General features: G+C 45.1%; 1 protein-coding gene across 2 annotated transcripts in view; it reads left to right on the forward strand.

The window, feature by feature from the left end:
* MTUS2 (microtubule associated scaffold protein 2) overlaps positions 1-19,501 on the forward strand; it is a 514,325-nt gene that overhangs the window by 204,782 nt on the left and 290,042 nt on the right. For both annotated transcript variants that reach the window (XM_030562772.1, XM_030562780.1), the window contains exon 5: positions 12,905-13,111. In XM_030562772.1, coding sequence (XP_030418632.1) covers positions 12,905-13,111 — 207 coding nt within the window. The remainder of the gene's footprint in view (positions 1-12,904; positions 13,112-19,501) is intronic.

A 19,501-nucleotide genomic window follows, 5' to 3' on the forward strand; every position in this document is an offset into this window, starting at 1 on the left:
ACTTCTAGGTGTCTGCAAATTGATTGCTCAATTATTTGCTCCATTATCTTTCCGGGTACTGAAGTTAAGCTGACTGGTCTGTAATTCCCTGGGTTGTCCTTATTTCCCTCTTTATAGATTGGCACTATATTTACTCTTTTTCAGTCCTCTGGAATCTCTCCCACCTTCTATGACTTTTCAAAGATAATCACTATTGGCTCAGAATCTCCTCAGTCAGCTCCTTGAATATTCTACGATGTATTTTATCAGGCCCTGGTGACTTGAAGACATCTAACTTGTCTAAGTAATCTTTAACTTGTTCTTTTGCGATTTTAGCCTCTGATCCTGCCTCATTTTCACTGGCATTCAATAAATTAGATGTCCAATTGCTACTGAACTTTCTGGTGAAAACTGAAACAAAAAAGTTCTTCATCACTATGATGGGTAGTTTGGGAGTAGTGGTGGAGCACTGCCTGCTGCCAAAAGTAACCGGCAGCCATTGTCCTCCCTGTGACAGAGTCATATCCCCCTTCCACAGAGGCATGACAGCAGTCCTCTCTAGATCTCTATCCTGTAGCTTTCCCGCCTGCTTCCTGAGAGATTCCACCAGCAGACATCTTTCACACTGGATGGTCCCCCCCGCCTGGCTTTCTGAAAGTGGGAAATGCAGGCCATAGTCTCTGAAAATCCACACCAGGATCTGGATAGAGACATCCAGGGTTATCTTCTCTGTCTGGATTCAGGTGCAGGTGGAGGAAACAGGAGCAGCATTGGCACTGGCGATGTGGCCCTTCCTAACCATAGCAATTATATCTTAGTTAACAGCTGACCTTCCTTCCAAAGTAATTCTTTTCTCTTAACATGTTAATTCCTGATATTTTTGAGAGAGAGAAGGATCTTAGTGCTAGCTGGAGGGTGAAATGGTGAGGAAGAGCAAGAAGTGTGGGAGGGCGGGGGAGCTGAGTGCTTAGAGGCTTGGGAACGGCGACTGGTTGACCGACCACCTGTCTCTCAGTATCGTTCTGCTCATCCGTCAGTTATCTTATTGAAAGGACAAAGGCAAAGTTGAGGACCAGTCATCCCCTTCACCACAGGACTGCAGTGGCAGCCATTCTTACTTTCACTTGCTTGTTAGAGCTGAGCACAGTGCCCCGGGGGAGCACACAACCAGAGGTGGCTGGTCTCTCTTGCTGAATATGATGAAATGCTAAGCAGAGTTCCCGCTACATGGAGTCCACCTTGCAGCAGAGCAGTAGCAGCTGGAGGAAGGAAAAGCAGTGTCAGCAGACCAACCAAATGGCCTTACCTTTTTCAGGGCGGTATTGCATTCCCAATCTGAGGCCAGGGAGTCTCATGGGAGTGTTATATTATCTGCACTGGCAGCTCCAACAGAACCTTCCTGATCTGTACTTCAGTAAATTGCAAACATGGAAATCCAGTGTGGATTTGTAGTCTGTCTAAGTGTAAATTAACAAGGTTCTTCTGTGCAGTGAAAATTTCCTAAAGGAGGCCAATGAGGTTTTGTATACTGGATTGTTCCTGAGCATTAGCGTAGTTGAGGGCAAATGCAGGTAAATAGAGTTTACCCCTTTCTCATTTGGGGAACATGGTGTTTGCCACTGCCCAGCCTGGAACGGGAGAGAAGTCAGTTTATCCATTTCTTTTTTTTACCATTACACCACTGCTCAGCAGACTGTGAGACACATAGCTTTTAACTCTGGGTCACTGATTCAAATTTGACCCAGGTTTATTTGAAAACTTGTTACCGTTGGCTGTTTGGTGACCTCTTTGCCATTAATTGGTGGTCAGTCCAGCGACTATTTTTTTTATTTTAGAAGCCAAACAGTCCTGGGCCTAGCTTGAACTTGGCTGGGAGAATACCTGGGAATCCAAGATACTGCTGGCAGTCCATTGACTCTTGTTCATGTACAAGTAGCAAAACATCTTAAGGTCCATTTTAAGGTTTTTATTCGGATAAAAACTCCTGATGACCATAGCTGGAAAAAAACAATCCTTGACTGGAACAATTGTTAGCAGTTCCAGAAGAGATTGAAGATTGAATTACCTTCTGTTTTCATGCTAAGTATGCATGCAGCACCATTGAGTGCTGTGTAACCTGGGACAGCTCACTTCACTCCTGCCTCAGTTTCTCCATATTTAACATGGGGATAACCATTAGAGCTAGCTGGAGAACATCAGTTCCATTTTATAAAAACTTTCAAGTTTTTGATGTTTTTTCCCTTTATTTTAATGAAAAGAAAACCATGAATATTTAAGTGTTGAGCTGTCCATTTTTCAAATACAAAACCTGAGGCTTTCATTTCAGTGGAAAGTGTTGAAAAGAGAGTAAGAATATTTCTGACCTACAGACACTCAGCTGCAGCACTGAAGCTACTCAACTCTAGCATAGACACTTACTATGATGACGGAATAGGGTTTTCCATCACTGTAGTAAATCCATCCCCTCAAGCCTACGTTGACGGAAGAACATTTTTGTCGACAGACCATTGTCTGTTCCAGAGCTTAGGTCACCTTAACTATGTCTTTCAAGGGTGTACATTTTTCATACCCCTGAGTGACATAGCTAGGTTGACCTAAGTGTTTGGTGCAGACCTGTTGCCTGTGTGTGTTGGTTGAGGAGGTTAGGCTACTGGCATGGGATGTAGAAAATCCAGTTTCAAGTCCCTGTTGTGGGAAAATGTGTCACCAAAAACTTGAAGGGTCCTGAACTTCAAGGAGAGTTTAAGTTGAGATACAGTTCCCTTTTATGCTTACTGAAATGTACACAGCCATTTTCTTTAACTTATTTTTTTGTTTTAGCTGAAACAATTTCAGATTTCACAGAGAGCTCACTTGAAAGCTATTGTTTAGTTATTTGCATGTCTGGAGATGGAGTTTACATGCTGCATGAATGCTTACAAAATGATTGCGTGGTAGTTTCCTTGAGGCTTCTAAGGCATGTCTGGCTTGTGTTACCAATGACCACCTGCAAATGCTTCCTTGTTCCCAGATAGAAACAGCTGAAGTATCTCAGACTGATTCACATAACATACAGGCAACAATTCTTAATTCTATAATTAGCTTCAGGCAGGCAGACAGCTGGAAAGATTTTTGCCAGTTTTTGTTAGCTTATTTTGGCAGATTTTTATTAAAATGAAAGCTTCTCATTAAAATAACTTAATTCTTCTTGGAGTGCTTGCTTGTGTCTGTTCCACTTCAGGTGTCTGTGCACCAGTGCATTGAAGCCAGAGGACTTTTTCCCATAGAGGTTCCCATCAGGGCATCATCCTTGTGCTGCCAGCTGAGAATAAAAAGAGTCCAGGGCTTCTGATCCATGGCATTGTGTTACAAGATCTCCATCCAGGCACTGTTCTCTACCCACTACCATCTTTGGTACCAATACTGGTACCTAACAAAGTGTGGATGCTATCCCTTCCAGTTTCTGACCCTCCTGCTCTAAATGCTGGGTTTCAGAGTCATTCTCACTCTTTATTGGACCAACTAATGTTTAATTAAAGCCCTCGTCCAGACTAACCCGCGGCATCGGCGGGTTAAAATCGATTGCTCGGGGATCGATATATCGCGTCTAGTCTGGACGCGATGTATCGATCCCCGAGCGCGCTTACATCGATTCCGGAACTCCATCAACCCGAACGGAGTTCCAGAATCGACACGGAGACCCGCGGACATCGATGCAGCGCCGTCCAGACGGGTGAGTACCTCGATTTTAGAAATTCGACTTCAGCTACGTTATTCCCGTAGCTGAAGTTGCGTATCTAAAATCGATTTTAATATCTAGTCTGGACGTGGCCAAAGTGAAAAAACTTCAGTAGCAGAGACTGAGGAAGATCTGCCTCTAATAGTCCAGTGATTAAGGTACTCAACCAAGAGGTGGTTCAACTCTCTTCTCTCCATTAGGCAGAGAGGGGATTTGAACTAGGTGTCTACCAGGTCCCACACAACTACCCTAACCACTGGGCTAAAGGGATGCTCTCTACTAGCTGTTTTGCAGCCTCTGAGCTAGGCAGCCTCTGAGCACACTACTGGATTGGGCCCTGCATGTGACTAAGGGGGAGGAACATCTATCTTCTCCTGTTTGTGAATCACTGGCAGAGATAAGCAAACCCTTGCAATCCAAATTTAAGCACCTGTCTCTGAGAGATGGGGCTTAGCACACACCCTTCTTATTGGCATCTTCCACTGGCTAACTTAGATGGCTTCCTTTGTAGAGCACGGTCTAAGGGATGTGTCTCTCCTCTATATTTGTTACTGGTACAACTGCTGCTGGAATCCTGTGTCTAGTTCTGGTCTCTACAGTTACAGAAGGATGTTGATAAATTGGAGATGGTTCAGAGAAGAGCCATGATAATGATTATAGGATTAGAACACTTGCCTTATAGTTATAGACTGAGGGCATGGCTACACTTGCAGATATAGAGTGCTGGGAGTTAAACCAGCCTTCGGAGACCGCAGCAGGGAAGATGCTGCCGTGTGTTTACATTGTCAGCTGGAAGCACACTGGTGTGGCCACATTGGCAGCTCTAGCAACACCACAAAGAACAGTGCATTGTGGTAGCTATCCCAGCATGCAAGTGGCTGCAATGTGCTTTTCAAACGGGGTGGGGGGTGGAGTGTGACAGGGATTGTGTTGTGTGTATGTGGGGGTAGAGACAGTGTGTTTTGGGGTACAGAGAGTGTATCAGCATGCTGTCTTGTAAGTTCAGACATCAGCAGACCCCCCCTGTCCCCCCTCCCGCCTCTCTCTCTCACACACAACATTCCACAGTAATGGTTTGCTTTGTCCTGGAGCAGATAAGCATGCCAGCTGTCAGAAACAGAGCTTTGAAAGGGATATCTGCATTCCTGCAGATTTCAAAACAATGACAAGAGTGGCCACTTGACTTCAGGGGATTATGGGAGGTTTCTGGAGGCCAATCACAGCACAGTAATGCCACACCTCATTCACACTGACACCCAGGCATTTCAGCCAGGGCGCAGCAAGCTTTATGCTTCTCATGGAGGTGGAGTACCAGGAGCACTCCAGCTGTAGAGTCCAGGCACTCTACATGCCTTGCCAGCGTGGATGTGTCAGGAGTTAGGGCACCCAGGGCTGCTTTAATGCGCTCTAACTTCCAAGTGTAGCCAAGCCCTGAGAGAGCTCAATCTAGTTAGCTTGACAAAGAAAAGGTTAAGGGGTGAATTGATTAGTCTATAAGTACCTACATGGGAATAAATACTTAATAAGAGGCCCTTCAATCTTGGCAAGAAAGATGTAACATCCAATGGCTGAAAGTTGAACCTAGACAAATTCCGACTTTTTACCGCTAATGTATTAACCATTGGAACAACTTCCTAAAGGTTGTGGTGGATTCTCCATCACTGGCAATTTTTAATTCAAGATTTGATGTTTTTCTGAAAGATAATTATTTTGGAACGGTCTCTGGCCTGTGTTATAGGAGGTCAAAATAAATGATCACAATAATCCTTTCTGGTTTTGGAATCTGATGTGGACATTTCCTTTCTTTTAAGAGTTTGGGGGGTGGGTGATTTCATTTAGCAACTTTATCTGGCTTTTAACGAATCCTTTTCTTTGTGAGAGTACAGCTTTATGCTGCCATTTTTTAAACAATTGTTCTACCGTGTAGCTTCCAAAATCATTCATATATATATCTTTTAGCTTGCAGAACTAAAATAGGATTTAACAGTGGAAAGTTATCATAACCTTAATCCCAGATTTGGACCTTAGCGTCCAAAATATGGGGGTTAGCATGAAAGCCTCCAAGCTTAGTTACCAGCTTGGACCTGGTACTTGCTGCCACCACCCAAAAAATTAGAGTGTTTTGGGGCACTCTGGTCCCCCTGAAAAACCTTCCCTGGGGACCCCAAGACCCAAATCCCTTGAGTCTCACAACAAAGGGAAATAATCCTTTTTCCCTTCCCCCCTCCAGGTGCTCCTGGAGAGATACACAGACACAAGCTCTGTGAAACTACACAGAGTGACTCCCCCTCTCCGTTTCCAGTCCTGGAAACAAAAAGGACTTTCCTATTCCCCCAGAGGGAATGCAAAATCAGGCTAGCCAATTCAACACACACCGATCTCCCCTGATTTCTTCCTCCCACCAATTCCCTGGTGAGTACAGACTCAATTTCCCTGAAGTAAAGAAAAACTCCAACAGGTCTTAAAAGAAAGCTTTATATAAAAAAAAGAAAGAAAAATACATACAAATAGTCTCTCTGTATTAAGATGACACAATACAGGGCAATTTTTTAAAAGAATATTGAATAAACAGCCTTATTCAAAAAGAATACAAATCAAAGCACTCCAGCACTTATATTCATGCAAATACCAAAGAAAAGAAACCATATAACTTACTATCTGATCTCTTTGTCCTTACACTTAGAAACAAAAGATTAGAAAACAGAACAACTTCTCCAAAGCTCAGAGAAAGCAGGCAGCCAGAAAACAAAGACCCCAGACACACAATTCCCTCCACCCAAAGTTGAAAAAATCCGGTTTCCTGATTGGTCCTCTGGTCAGGTGCTCCAGGTGAAAGAGATATTAACCCTTAGCTATCTGTTTATGACACGCCCCCCAAATTGCAGACAGTGGGGAAGCTCACTGGCGGCGATTTCCTTCTAGAACTTGAAAATAAACAGATTAATACAACACATGCACCTTTACATATACCCCTAAGTATATAACTAACAGACTTCTACATTTTAAGAACACTTTTTAACTACTGAATTCTGGGAAACTCTCACGGGAGAGTGCATCAGCAACTTTGTTAGAAGCTCCTGTGATGTGTTGAATTTCAAAATCAAAATCTTGGAGAGCTAAACTCCAACGAAGAAGTTTCTTGTTGTTCCCCTTGGCAGTATGAAGCCACTTTAGTGCAGCAGGGTCAGTTTGTAGTTTGAACCGCCGTCCCCAAACATATGGGTGTAGCTTTTCCAGGGCGTACACAATGGCATAGCATTCCTTTTCACTGACTGACCAGTGACTTTCCCTCTCAGACAGTTTCTTGCTGAGAAACACGACAGGATGGAAGTTGTGATCTGTTGCTTCCTGCATGAGCACTGCTCCTATACCACGCTCAGATGCATCTGTGGTTACTAGGAATGGCTTGTCAAAGTCCGGGGCCCTGAGCACAGGGTCAGACATGAGCATCGCCTTAAGCTGGGTAAAGGCCTTTTGACACTCATCAGTCCACTTAACGGCATTTGGCTGGGTCTTTTTGGTCAGGTCGGTCAATGGGGCAGCGATTTGGCTGTAGTGTGGTACAAATCGCCGGTAGTATCCGGCCAAGCCTAAGAAGGATTGGACCTGTTTCTTTGACCTTGTGGATAGCATCCACTTTGGCCTGTAGGGGGTTTATGGTTCCTTGACCCACCTGGTGCCCCAGGTAAGTCACTCTGTTTTGGCCTATTTGACACTTTTTGACCTTAACACTTAGTCCTGCCTGCCTGATGCGCTCAAAGACTTTTTCCAGGTGGAGTAGGTGTTCGGGCCAGGAGTCTGAAAAAATGGCCACATCATCGAGGTAGGCAACTGCAAATTCTCCCAGTCCAGCTAGTAGACCATCTACCAGCCTCTGGAAGGTGGCGGGTGCATTTCGAAGGCCGAAAGGAAGGACATTGAATTCATACACCCCCGCATGGGTGACGAATGCTGACCTCTCCTTGGCAGGTTCATCTAGCGGTACTTGCCAGTACCCCTTGGTTAAGTCTATTGTAGAGATGAACTGGGCACGTCCCAACTTTTCCAATAGCTCATCGGTGTGTGGCATTGGATAGGTGTCCGGACGAGTTACAGCATTTAGCTTACGGTAGTCCACGCAAAAGCGTATTTCCCCATCTGGTTTGGGTACCAGAACCACTGGAGATGCCCATGCACTGGTAGATGAGCGGATTATACCCATCTGTAGCATGTTCTGGATCTCCCGTTCTATAGCAGCTTGGGCATGAGGAGACACCCGGTAGGGTGGGGTTCTGATTGGGTGAGCATTACCTATATCAATGGAGTGGTATGCCCGTTCAGTCCGTCCTGGGGTGGCTGAGAACAATGGGGCGAAGCTAGTGCACAGCTGCTTGATTTGTTGCCGCTGCAGACGTTCCAGGGTGGTTGAGAGGTTCACCTCTTCCACGCCACCATCTTTTTTTCCGTCGTAGTAGACACCGTCAGGCCACTCAGCCTCATCTCCCTGGACTGTAAACTGACAAACCTGTAAGTCTCTGGAATAGAAAGGCTTGAGAGAATTAACATGGTACACTTTAGGCTTTAGTGAGGAATTGGGAAATGCTATGAGGTAGTTTACATTTCCCAGGCGCTCTTGGACCGTGAATGGCCCTTCCCATGATGCTTCCATCTTATGGGCCTGTTGCGCCTTCAAGACCATAACCTGGTCTCCTACCCTGAAAGAACGTTCTCTGGCATGTCTGTCATACCAGACCTTTTGCTCTTTCTGAGCATCCTTTAGGTTCTCTCTAGCAAGGGCTAAAGAGTGTTGGAGGGTGCTTTGTAGGTTGCTTACAAAGTCCAGAATGTTAGTTCCTGGAGAAGGCGTAAACTCCTCCCATTGCTGCTTCACCAACTGTAATGGCCCCTTAACCTCGTGACCATACACAAGTTCAAATGGTGAAAACCCTAAACTGGGATGTGGTACAGCCCTGTAGGCAAACAGCAACTGCTGCAACACTAGGTCCCAATTATTGGAGAATTCGTTGATGAATTTTCGTATCATGGCCCCCAAAGTTCCATTGAACCTTACCACCAGGCCATTGGTTTGATGGTGGTACGGGGTGGCAACCAAGTGATTCACCCCATGAGTTTCCCACAGTTTTTCCATGGTTCCTGCCAGGAAATTAGACCCTGAATCTGTAAGGATGTCGGAGGGCCAACCTACCCTGGCAAAGATGTCTGTTAGGGCCAGGCACACAGTGTTAGCCCTGGTGTTGCCTAGAGCCACTGCTTCTGGCCATCGGGTAGCAAAGTCCACTAAAGTCAGTACGTACTGCTTTCCTCTGGGCGTCTTTTTTGGGAAAGGGCCCAGAATATCCACAGCTACTCGCTGAAATGGGACCTCAATTATGGGGAGTGGCTGGAGAGGGGCCTTGACCTGGTCTTGAGGCTTACCCACTCTTTGGCATACCTCACAAGACCGGACATACTTGGCAACATCCTTGCCCATCCCCTCCCAGGGGAAGGACTTCCCCAACCGGTCCTTGGTTCTGTTCACCCCAGCATGGCCACTGGGATGATCATGGGCTAAGCTTAAGAGCTTCCCCCGGTACTTAGTTGGAACCACCAACTGTTTTTGCGGCTGCCATTCTTCCCGGTGTCCACCAGAAAGAATTTCCTTGTATAAAAGTCCTTGGTCTATAACAAACCGGGATCGATTAGAAGAGCTGAGAGGCGGTGGGGTGCTCCGTGCCGCCGCCCACGCTTTCTGAAGGCTGTCATCTGCTTCCTGCTCAGCCTGGAACTGTTCCCTTGAGGCTGGGGTCACCAGTTCTTCCTCAGACTGTGGACTTGGGCTTGGTCCCTCTGGAAGCGATGTAAGTGATGGGGTTGTTTCCGTTGCTGGTGAACTGCTCTCCGCTGGTGCACCTGAGGGTATTTCAGGCTCTGGCGGAGCCTTTTGGGTATGGCTGTCTGTTGCTTCTGCCAGTTTTGGCTCGCTGGCGCCCTCTGGCGTTGAGTTTGAAGATGTGGTTGCACTTGCTGGTGCTGGTTGCTGTTCCAGTTCCGGGCCTGGGACTGGAGATGCTGTGGCTGTTTCAGTGGTAGGCATGGAATCCGGGTCCACTACCTCTGTCTGGGTCTCAGGTAACACAGACGGGGCCTCTGTGGACGGCTCAGGAACAGGAATGGGTCTGGAAGCTTGCCTGGTTTGGCTACGTGTAACCATTCCCACTCTCTTGGCCCGCCTCACCTGGTTGGCCAAGTCTTCCCCCAGTAGCATGGGGATAGGATAATTGTCATAGACTGCAAAAGTCCACATTCCGGACCAGCCTTTGTACTGGACAGGCAGTTGAGCTGTAGGCAAGTCTACAGCTTGTGACAGGAAGGGGTAAATTGTAACTTTGGCCTTTGGGTTGATGAATTTGGGGTCAACGAAGGATTGGTGGATAGCTGACACTTGTGCCCCCGTGTCTCTCCATGCAGTAACCTTCTTTCCGCCCACTCTCAAAGTTTCCCTTCGCTCCAAGGGTATTTGAGAGGCATCCGGGCCTGGGGATCTTTGGTGTGATGGTGGTGTAATGAATTGCACTCGCATGGTGTTCTTGGGACAGTTGGCCTTGATATGTCCCGGTTCATTACACTTAAAGCATCTTCCATCTGATGGGTCACTGGGCCGAGGTGAGTTACTGGAGACTGGTGAGGTTGAAGGGTAGGGTATCTGTGGCTTTACTTGGGTGGTATGTGGGGTCTTTGGCTGTCCTCGGTTGTAGGGTTTATGGTCTGTGTGCCCCCTGGGGTAATCGTTCCCCTTGACAGTAGCTTTCTTGCTTTCTGCCAGTTCCATCCATTTGGCTCCAATCTCCCCCGCCTCAGCGATATCTTTGGGATTTCCATCTTGTATGTACCATGTGATGTCTTCAGGAACACCATCCAAGAACTGCTCCATTTGTATGAGGAGGTTCAGTTCTTCCAAGGTTTGAATGTTGTTTCCTGTTATCCAGGCCTCATAGTTTTTGCAATGTAGTAGGCGTGTTTGGGAAATGACACCTCTGGTTTCCACTTTTGGGTTCTAAAGCACCGACGGGCATGATCTGGGGTTATCCCCATCCTGTATCTGGCCTTGGTTTGAAAAAGTTTATAGTCATTCATTTGCTGCTTAGGCATTTCAGCTGCCACCTCTGCTAAAGGTCCACTGAGTTGTGGCCTTAATTCTACCATGTACTGGTCTTCGGGGATGCTGTACCCAAGACAGGCTCTTTCAAAATTTTCCAAGAAGGCCTCGGTGTCATCATCTGCCTTGTAGGTGGGAAATTTCCTGTGCTGTGGAGCAATAATCGGCGCCGGGTTGTTAGGGTTGGCTGGCACATGCAGCCCAGCTTTTGCCAACTCCAGTTCATGTTTTCTCTGTTTTCCCTCTCTTCATACTCTTTTTGTTGTTTTTCCATTTCTTTTTGTTGTTTTTCCATTTCTTTTTGTTGTTTTTCCATGTCTCGGCGGTGGGCCAACTCTTCTTCTGCTTGTTTCCTTCGGTAGGCCACCTCTTCTTCTTCTTCTAGTTTTCTTTTGTGTGCTGCCTCTTTGATTTGTTCTTCTCTTTCTTTCATCTCCATTTGTCGCCTGTGTTCAGCTTCTTTGAATTGCTCTTCGGCCTTAATTTTTGCCTTGGTAGACATGGTTCCTGTTTTCTTGTGTTGGGGTGCCCTCCGGTGTTTATCCTCTGAACTGCAGGTTCTCTGTTGCCTCCTGAAGTCTGCCTAGCAACAGTGCCTTTAGCTAATCTTCAATGTTAAGTAAACCTGAAAAACCACTTTATTTGCATTTATATAGTGCTGGTATGACTCTCAATGGGAGTGCTATTGTGTGACAAAAGACTCGTGATAGCCCTTAACGACTTCTTGCTTAACATGCAAGCCACAAACTGCCAGAGAGAGCAGAGAAAAAAAAATTCTCTCTGGTTCCCTTTTAAAACCAAACTGTTCCTCTCTGCTAAAAAGCCCTTAGCAGAGAAAAGAAAAATATAATATTCCTACTGGCTTCTGGATTCTGTCTATATCCCACCACTGCTACACCATATCATAACCTTAATCCCAGATTTGGACCTTAGCGTCCAAAATATGGGGGTTAGCATGAAAGCCTCCAAGCTTAGTTACCAGCGTGGACCTGGTACTTGCTGCCACCACCCAAAAAATTAGAGTGTTTTGGGGCACTCTGGTCCCCCTGAAAAACCTTCCCTGGGGACCCCAAGACCCAAATCCCTTGAGTCTCACAACAAAGGGAAATAATCCTTTTTCCCTTCCCCCCTCCAGGTGCTCCTGGAGAGATACACAGACACAAGCTCTGTGAAACTACACAGAGTGACTCCCCCTCTCCGTTTCCAGTCCTGGAAACAAAAAGGACTTTCCTATTCCCCCAGAGGAAATGCAAAATCAGGCTAGCCAATTCAACACACACCGATCTCCCCTGATTTCTTCCTCCCACCAATTCCCTGGTGAGTACAGACTCAATTTCCCTGAAGTAAAGAAAAACTCCAACAGGTCTTAAAAGAAAGCTTTATATAAAAAAAGAAAGAAAAATACATACAAATAGTCTCTCTGTATTAAGATGACACAATACAGGGCAATTTTTTAAAAGAATATTGAATAAACAGCCTTATTCAAAAAGAATACAAATCAAAGCACTCCAGCACTTATATTCATGCAAATACCAAAGAAAAGAAACCATATAACTTACTATCTGATCTCTTTGTCCTTACACTTAGAAACAAAAGATTAGAAAACAGAACTACTTCTCCAAAGCTCAGAGAAAGCAGGCAGCCAGAAAACAAAGACCCCAGACACACAATTCCCTCCACCCAAAGTTGAAAAAATCCGGTTTCCTGATTGGTCCTCTGGTCAGGTGCTCCAGGTGAAAGAGACGTTAACCCTTAGCTATCTGTTTATGACAAAAGTGATACAATAACTCACTTATAAAAGATTTTATTTGCTTGTTAGTCCATTAATTGGATGGATTTTTTACTTCATATGTTCTTATTCTCAGTGTATTTCACCTTTTTGTAATCCATTGTGAACTGAATTAGTTTTAAATGTGTATTTGGCTGAGGAAAGGCCAAGATACCCGTGCAGTTTAGGCAGCTTTTAATACTAATGTTCATTTTCATATTACGTTAATTTATTGATTTATTTTAAGTACTCTGCGATGTCTCCTGGTTTCCTAGTTTTAATACCAAATTGTTTCTTCTTTCAGTTGATCTAAAAAAAGGCCCATGCTCAAATGCTGCAAAATCCAATCTCCCCAAGCCATGTCAATCTGGACTTCGTCCTCCTGGCTATTCACGCTTGCCAGCAGCTAAACTGGCAGCATTTGGTTTTGTCAGGAGCTCGAGTGTATCCTCTGTCTCAAGCAACCAGTCAAATGACAGCGTTCAGAGTGATCAAAGCAGAACAACCAACCGTAAGTCAGAAAAAAAAGTTCTGTTTTTTAATATTAAAAAGATGTATCCCAAACAGGGCCGGCTCCAGGCACCAGCCAAGCAAGCTTGTGCTTGGGGCGGCAGATTCTAAGGTGTGGCATTCTGTCCAATCCTAGGGCGGCACAGCCGCCCTTTTTTTTCCTTTTTTTTTTTTGTTCGCCTCTCTGGCCACCCTGTAGGAGGCAGTGGCGCAGAGGAGGAGGGGAGCGCCCTGCTGGGAGCCGGCTGTGCCCTCCGTCTGCCCCAGCCGGTGCCAGGTTTGCAGCAAGCCCGGCAGCCCGCATCCTTCCCTCCCCGCCGACCAGAGCTGCGCAGAGCACTCCTGGCAGCTGGTGCGGTGGGAGGGGCCAAGTGGTGAGCGCCCTGGCTGAAGGAAGCCCAGGCCTCCCCCTTCTCTTTCTCCCCCCTGCTCCCTCCCCAACCCCCCTGCTAGCCGGGGCGCGCACCCCACTGCCTGGGGCATGTCTGCAGCGCAGAGAGTCCTGCTAGCCGAAAGTTTTCATCCTGGCTCCGGCCGCCCTGCAGATTTTGTTTGGGCTTTTTTGCTTCGCCGCTCCAGCCACCTCAGCTGCCCCACAGGTTTTGGGTTTTTTTGTTTTGTTTTTTTGCTTCACCGCTCCAGCTACACCGCAGGTTGTTTTGTTTTGTTTTATTTTTGCTTAGGGTGGCAAAAATGCCAGAGCCAGCCCTGATCCCAAATATGCTCAAAAGGGAGCCTGGATGGAAGGGTTAGTTTAATCCTTGTGACACCTTAACAGTCTCTTCTGTTCCATAAGGTTGGGGATTTAGAATTCTGATTTTTCCTATTTGAAAATGTTTAATAAATAATGGTCGATGAATAATTACTAGAGATAAATTGCATAGAGGGAATTGCTCTCCCTATTGCAGAGGAAATTGCTTTAAAGGATGCGCTTAATTCATTTTTGTTCTCTGTTTTTACTTATTTGGAGAATTTTCCTTCTTAAGTAAATAAATATAGATGTATTTGGTCAGCACACTGCAATCATGGACAGTAGGCATTTTAGGGTGAAAACTATATGAACTGAATAGTGTATTCTTTCTCATTTATTATTTTTTTGCACGTCTCAATGTGTTGTGTGCTAAGCTAGGTTTAGAAAGTTAATCAAATAATGTGAGGGGTACAAAATAGGATCAGAATTGGTTTCTTAGCCATGGTCTCTTCTCCAGTCTTGGAAAGATCCGTTGGCTGAAATGTCATCTCAAATCCTATTTTCTGTAGCTAATGTTAATTTTATTAAGTACTAAATAATGCTGACTGTCGTGTGCACTCCTTGTGAAATACACACATGCCATGGGCTCAGAACATAAACAGAGATTGAGGATTTTTAATGCCAGTTTTTCTTTGACGATTGGTTTCAGCTGGAACCATGTCAATTTCAAAGCAACTGTTATCAGTCTTGAAGTGGTTCGAATTGAATGTGCCAGATTGCATAAAATTCCAGAGGCTTTAGGATGCTGTTGGGTCCTAAATCTTTTAGATTTTATATTAATTTTTAAATAAACTACAGTAAATAAAAACAAAAATACAGAAAAAATCCTCAGGATTTCTTCTTCTTTGCACTTTTTTATATGGGGTCATTGAAATGCAGGAGATTAATGCATCTAATGAGTTCTGGACGCACACAATGCTTTTGAAAGCTAAATGTATGTTAGAATCCTTATTACACTGTTGGACTCTTCTTCATTCATTATGAGACAGGTAAGAATATTCTTTTGTTCTGAAGTTTTTTGCCCTAATTTTGTGTGTTCATAAAATTTGTCTTTTATCAGGTACTATGGCCTATATACGGTGGCAAAAAACTTCATGTCACCACTGATTTAATCCAAGCTACCACATTTCAGCTAGAAACTGTGTGTGTACAGATGTAATGCAACCTTAGTAGATATTGTTGATACCTATATTTCCAACCTTTTATATTAGAATATTTTCATTTTGGTAAATTCTTTGAGTAAGATTCTCAGTTCCAAAATATGGAGTCCATTGATTTCAGTGCAGTTACTCTGGATTTAAGCTGATGAAAATGTGATCAGAATTTAGCTTTGTGTGTATCCCAAGGAGTACAAAACCCCATAAACTTTGGAAGAAGTATATAGTCATATGAAATCTAGGCAGCTGAGTCCAAGTTTTGGTGAGTTTGAAATACAGAGGTAGTTTAGTTTGTGTGTAGTGATGGACTTAGTCCACAACATCTGGATTCAAGTTTCCAAGAGCACAGTTTTTGTGGAGATGTTTGGATCAGAGATTTTGATTCGGATCATTTGATTAAAGATTGTAACCATTTGTACAAGTCAAACTTAGATTCCTGTTAGGCTTTCTGAACAACTCCAAAGTTTGTGTGTTTGGAATTGGGGTTTTGGCTGGACCCATCTGTAGCTGTTGGTGGTTACTTGTCATATACTGAGGTTGTGACTCATGAGCAGGGCCAAAAATAGAACCTTATCAGCTCCTGTGTCTGCCGGGGCCATGCTCTTGCCCACAATCAGACCACTAGCTCACTTTTTGCATTTGAGAAGTGTGAAGAACAGTCTTCCCCTCATCTGAATGCGTGGAAAAATCCTTTTCTTGAAGGATAGAGAGGTGACTTTTGTATTGCCGTATACATCTTCCAAGCACTGTGTCTGTACATGAGATGTATAGTAACCAGGAGATTTCTGGACTAGAAGCAAAACCTACTTTTATTTTGCCTTCAACCCAATATGGATAATAGGTAACACCCTTCTTTCCCTATTCCTTAAACTTGGTCAGATGGATTTCTTTCTAAGTAAATAACTAAATAACTAATAGGAGATATTGCATTTTATTTTCTTACAGTTGAATAATTAACTGTAATAGAAATATCAAACTGCAACTCCCAACTCCTCCTGAATACGCTCTATAGATCAAACAAAGTTGAACCGGTGGATCACACCTAGTGGCTTGAATTAGACTAACGTTTATTCTGTTCCAGTGAGGTTTGTATTCCACCAAGGTCACCAAGGTACCTGAGTATCTATAGCATAGAACAAAATAGAAGTGGTGGGGAGGAAACTATCTAACAAATCTTAACAGGACAAATGATTTATTTTCCCTTGCTGTTCATGAAGAGTGGTTTTATTTAATATAAATAGTTGATCCTATAACTACTAAATTGGATCATAAGATGTAACTAAATCAGATTCATTTGCTGAGCAGGGGGCAGGGTAAACTTTGAATATTTATATCCTGCCTCAGTGGGGTGCAGAGTGCTAAATAATGAATCTTTATAAATCTTTAAAAATAACATGATGTCCTATTTAAGCAGCACCACTGTCTATCAGGAAGACAGAATATTATTGAAAACACCTTAGCAGTCCAAATATACAGTAAACTGAGGGGCATATAGTTGTGGATCTGATATCTGTCATAGTGAAACAAACATATTCTTGTAAGCAAATAGTAAAGTATTGTTTCTGCAAGCAGATATCTATAATTGCAGAGTAGGGGGACATATAGTAAAGGATGATGTTAGATCCAGATGACCTTTTCCTCAAGTGTTCCTGTCTCTTTTTTTCTCTCTCCTTGGATGTTTCAAGGTGCTAGTTCTTGCAGTGATACGTAATGGTCATATTACTTTCCAAAGCAATTATTCTACTGTTTAGTTTCTGCAAATTAATATGGATTCATTAAATACCCTCTACACACAGAAATCGCTTTGAATTATGGTTGTCTAAGGAGATATGTAACATTCCTTATTTGGAGAAATTTATTAATGAGGTTGTGGCAGGGGTGCCCAGAGGATTCAGGGGGCCTGGAGTCTTTGGCGGCGGGTCCCGGAGTGGAAGGACCTCCAGCTGCTGAATTGCTGCTGAAGACCCAGCACTTCAGTGGTGGGTCCCGAGGCAGAAGGACCCACCTCCGCGGGTCTTCGTGGCACTTCGGCGGCGGGTCCCAGAGCGGAAGGATCCCCGCCACCAAATTGCCACTGAAGACCCGGAGCGGAAGAAGCTCCCGGGGCCTGGGCCCTGTGAGAGTTTCCGGGGCCGTCGGAGTGAGTGAAGGACCCAGCTCCAGGGGCCCCGAAAAATTCTCATGGGGGCCCCTGCGGGGCATGGGGCCTGGGGCAAATTGCCCCACTTGCCCCCCTGCCCCTGGGTGGCCCTGGGTTGTGGTGAGGCAGCTCTGGCATTACCCAAAATTCTCAACTTTTCTTGACCTTCCTGAAGGATTTAAGCCTGAGTATGGCACAGATCCTGTTCTGGTTTCCTTGGTCTACAATCTCATTATGGCAATGGATAAAGATTGCTTGCTTGCTGATTCTCGTAAAGAGAATTACATTTGAATTGCTCTGTTTTTCACTTAAAGATGACCCAGTGAGGTGATTTCTTGTTTCCTGTGAGTAGAGTCAATATTTTTTGTTTGTTTGTTTTGTTTTTTAAGTACTGCCAGGAAACCAAAAAGATTAGGGAAAATGTTTGGTTTGATTCAGAAAATGTTTGTGATTTGTCAGCAAATTGGAAAAATCCACATCGTCTTTCTGCCTGGTTCAAAGGAGGGATTTGAATCCACAACTCCCAGATGAGTGCCTTAGTCCCCAGGCTGTAGAGTCATTCTCATTGCTGTTGCTCATTGGCACAATGAATATTTAAATATTTATAAAACATGCAACAGTTTCAATAGGAGAAATTGAGAGCGACCACTTCGGAATAGCCGATAGTCTTGTGGTTAGAGCCCTAGCAGTGGGGAGATCAGAATTTAAGGACCTGCTCCAGAGTGAGGAATCAAACCTTGGTCTCCCCCCAGGCCCAGCAAGTGTCTCATACCCTGTGGTATGTAGGTTATAAAAGAATGCACACTCACATAGTTTGCTGGTCCTGAAAAACTTTTCCTTGGGCACAACTGTCAGGTCAAATTCACAAATAGTTTTGGGTCAGCCGATATTTGCACTTTTTGGTAAATAAACTGTTTGGCCAAAAAAATCACCCAGCTTTAACTTCAGTTACGAGGTCTTTCCTGTGTGAGGTACCACAGAGTTCTGTTCTCTCACTCCTCTGGTGCATCATGTAAGTTAGGCTGCTATAGGAGATCGTATGAGAGCTTAGGCTGCATTACCTTGAGTTGCTGGTGACACTGCTCCAGGGGGTAGATCAAGTTGTAGGGGAGCAGCTTCAGTGTATGCCAGGGGAAGAGCAGGCACAGGGGAGTTGTGCTTCCCCATGATCCTGCCGGCTTCTCTGCTGGGGACAGAGAAGTGACTGGCATCAGATGGGGTAGTGGGTGTTGACTATAAGAGGCTTGGGGAGGCTAAGCCTCCCCAAAAAAGGCTGGCCATGCAGGAGGGCAAATGCCACAGATGCGGCATGGGTCACCTCCCTTTGGAGATGCTCTGGCCCGCCACCTTTGGAGCACCGGAAGCAAAGCTCCCTAGAAGTGTAGGGAGGCACTAGCCCCCAGACAGTGGCTCCACCACCACTCGGCCTCATCCCCATGGCCCTGCCCCACCTTTTCCCCTGTGGCCCCACCCCACCAGCTGCTTGCTCCTCTCTGTGGAGAGGAGTGAGTGGCAGGAGGGGGGGATCCTTGTGGGAAGAGGCAGAGAGGGGCAGGCAAACTGGGATTGGAGGTGTCTTGGGGGAGAGAGCAGATGTGGGAGGGGCTTGCGTGTAAGTCTCCCCAAATGGGAGACCCACATGCTGCCTATGGAGGGGGTAGAGTCTCTCCACCAGCTTTCTATTGGCAGGAAGTTTCCGTGAACAGGGGAATTCTGCACTGGCCATCTGTGGCCATTTTAAATCCACTTTGTGCTGCTTACAGGCAAAGTGGATCAAGCACACTGGTGAATCTGGCCCCATTTCTCCATTAAATCAAACTTGGATGGTGCGATCACACAGCTTTCCCCATGGCTGGCTGAGACTGGAACTTGGGTGGGAGCTAGCAGCTATCTGAAACTCATTCTGGGCAAGACTGAGTTGTTGCTGATGTTGGCATAACTTCTTTCCAGGTTGACTGGGGAAGCTCAGGACCTCAGACAGATCAGGGAGCCACATTACTGCAGACACTAGGCTCTGGTTAGAATGTTCTGCCACGCTCAAATAAAGTTAGTTTTATTGTTAAAGATGAACTCTCTCTGCCTTACTGAGCACAACCCAGCTGATGGGTTGGGAAAAACAACCAGAAGAATGTAGAAAGTGGTATCTGTCTATTTGATTTTACTGGTATGGCCATCTTCTGTACCTCAGATTTGCTATCTGTGCCCTATTGACAGCTCATCTATACTTGACAAGGAGGTTGCAACCTTCCTTGTTAGATACAGAGTTACCACACCAGGTTTACCCAAGTGTCCGTCACCTCCAGGTTGGATTACCACAATGCACTCATCACAGAAGACCAGTTG

This window comes from Gopherus evgoodei, chromosome 1 (genome assembly GCF_007399415.2).
Source record: "Gopherus evgoodei ecotype Sinaloan lineage chromosome 1, rGopEvg1_v1.p, whole genome shotgun sequence".
Lineage (NCBI taxonomy): Eukaryota > Metazoa > Chordata > Testudines > Testudinidae > Gopherus > Gopherus evgoodei.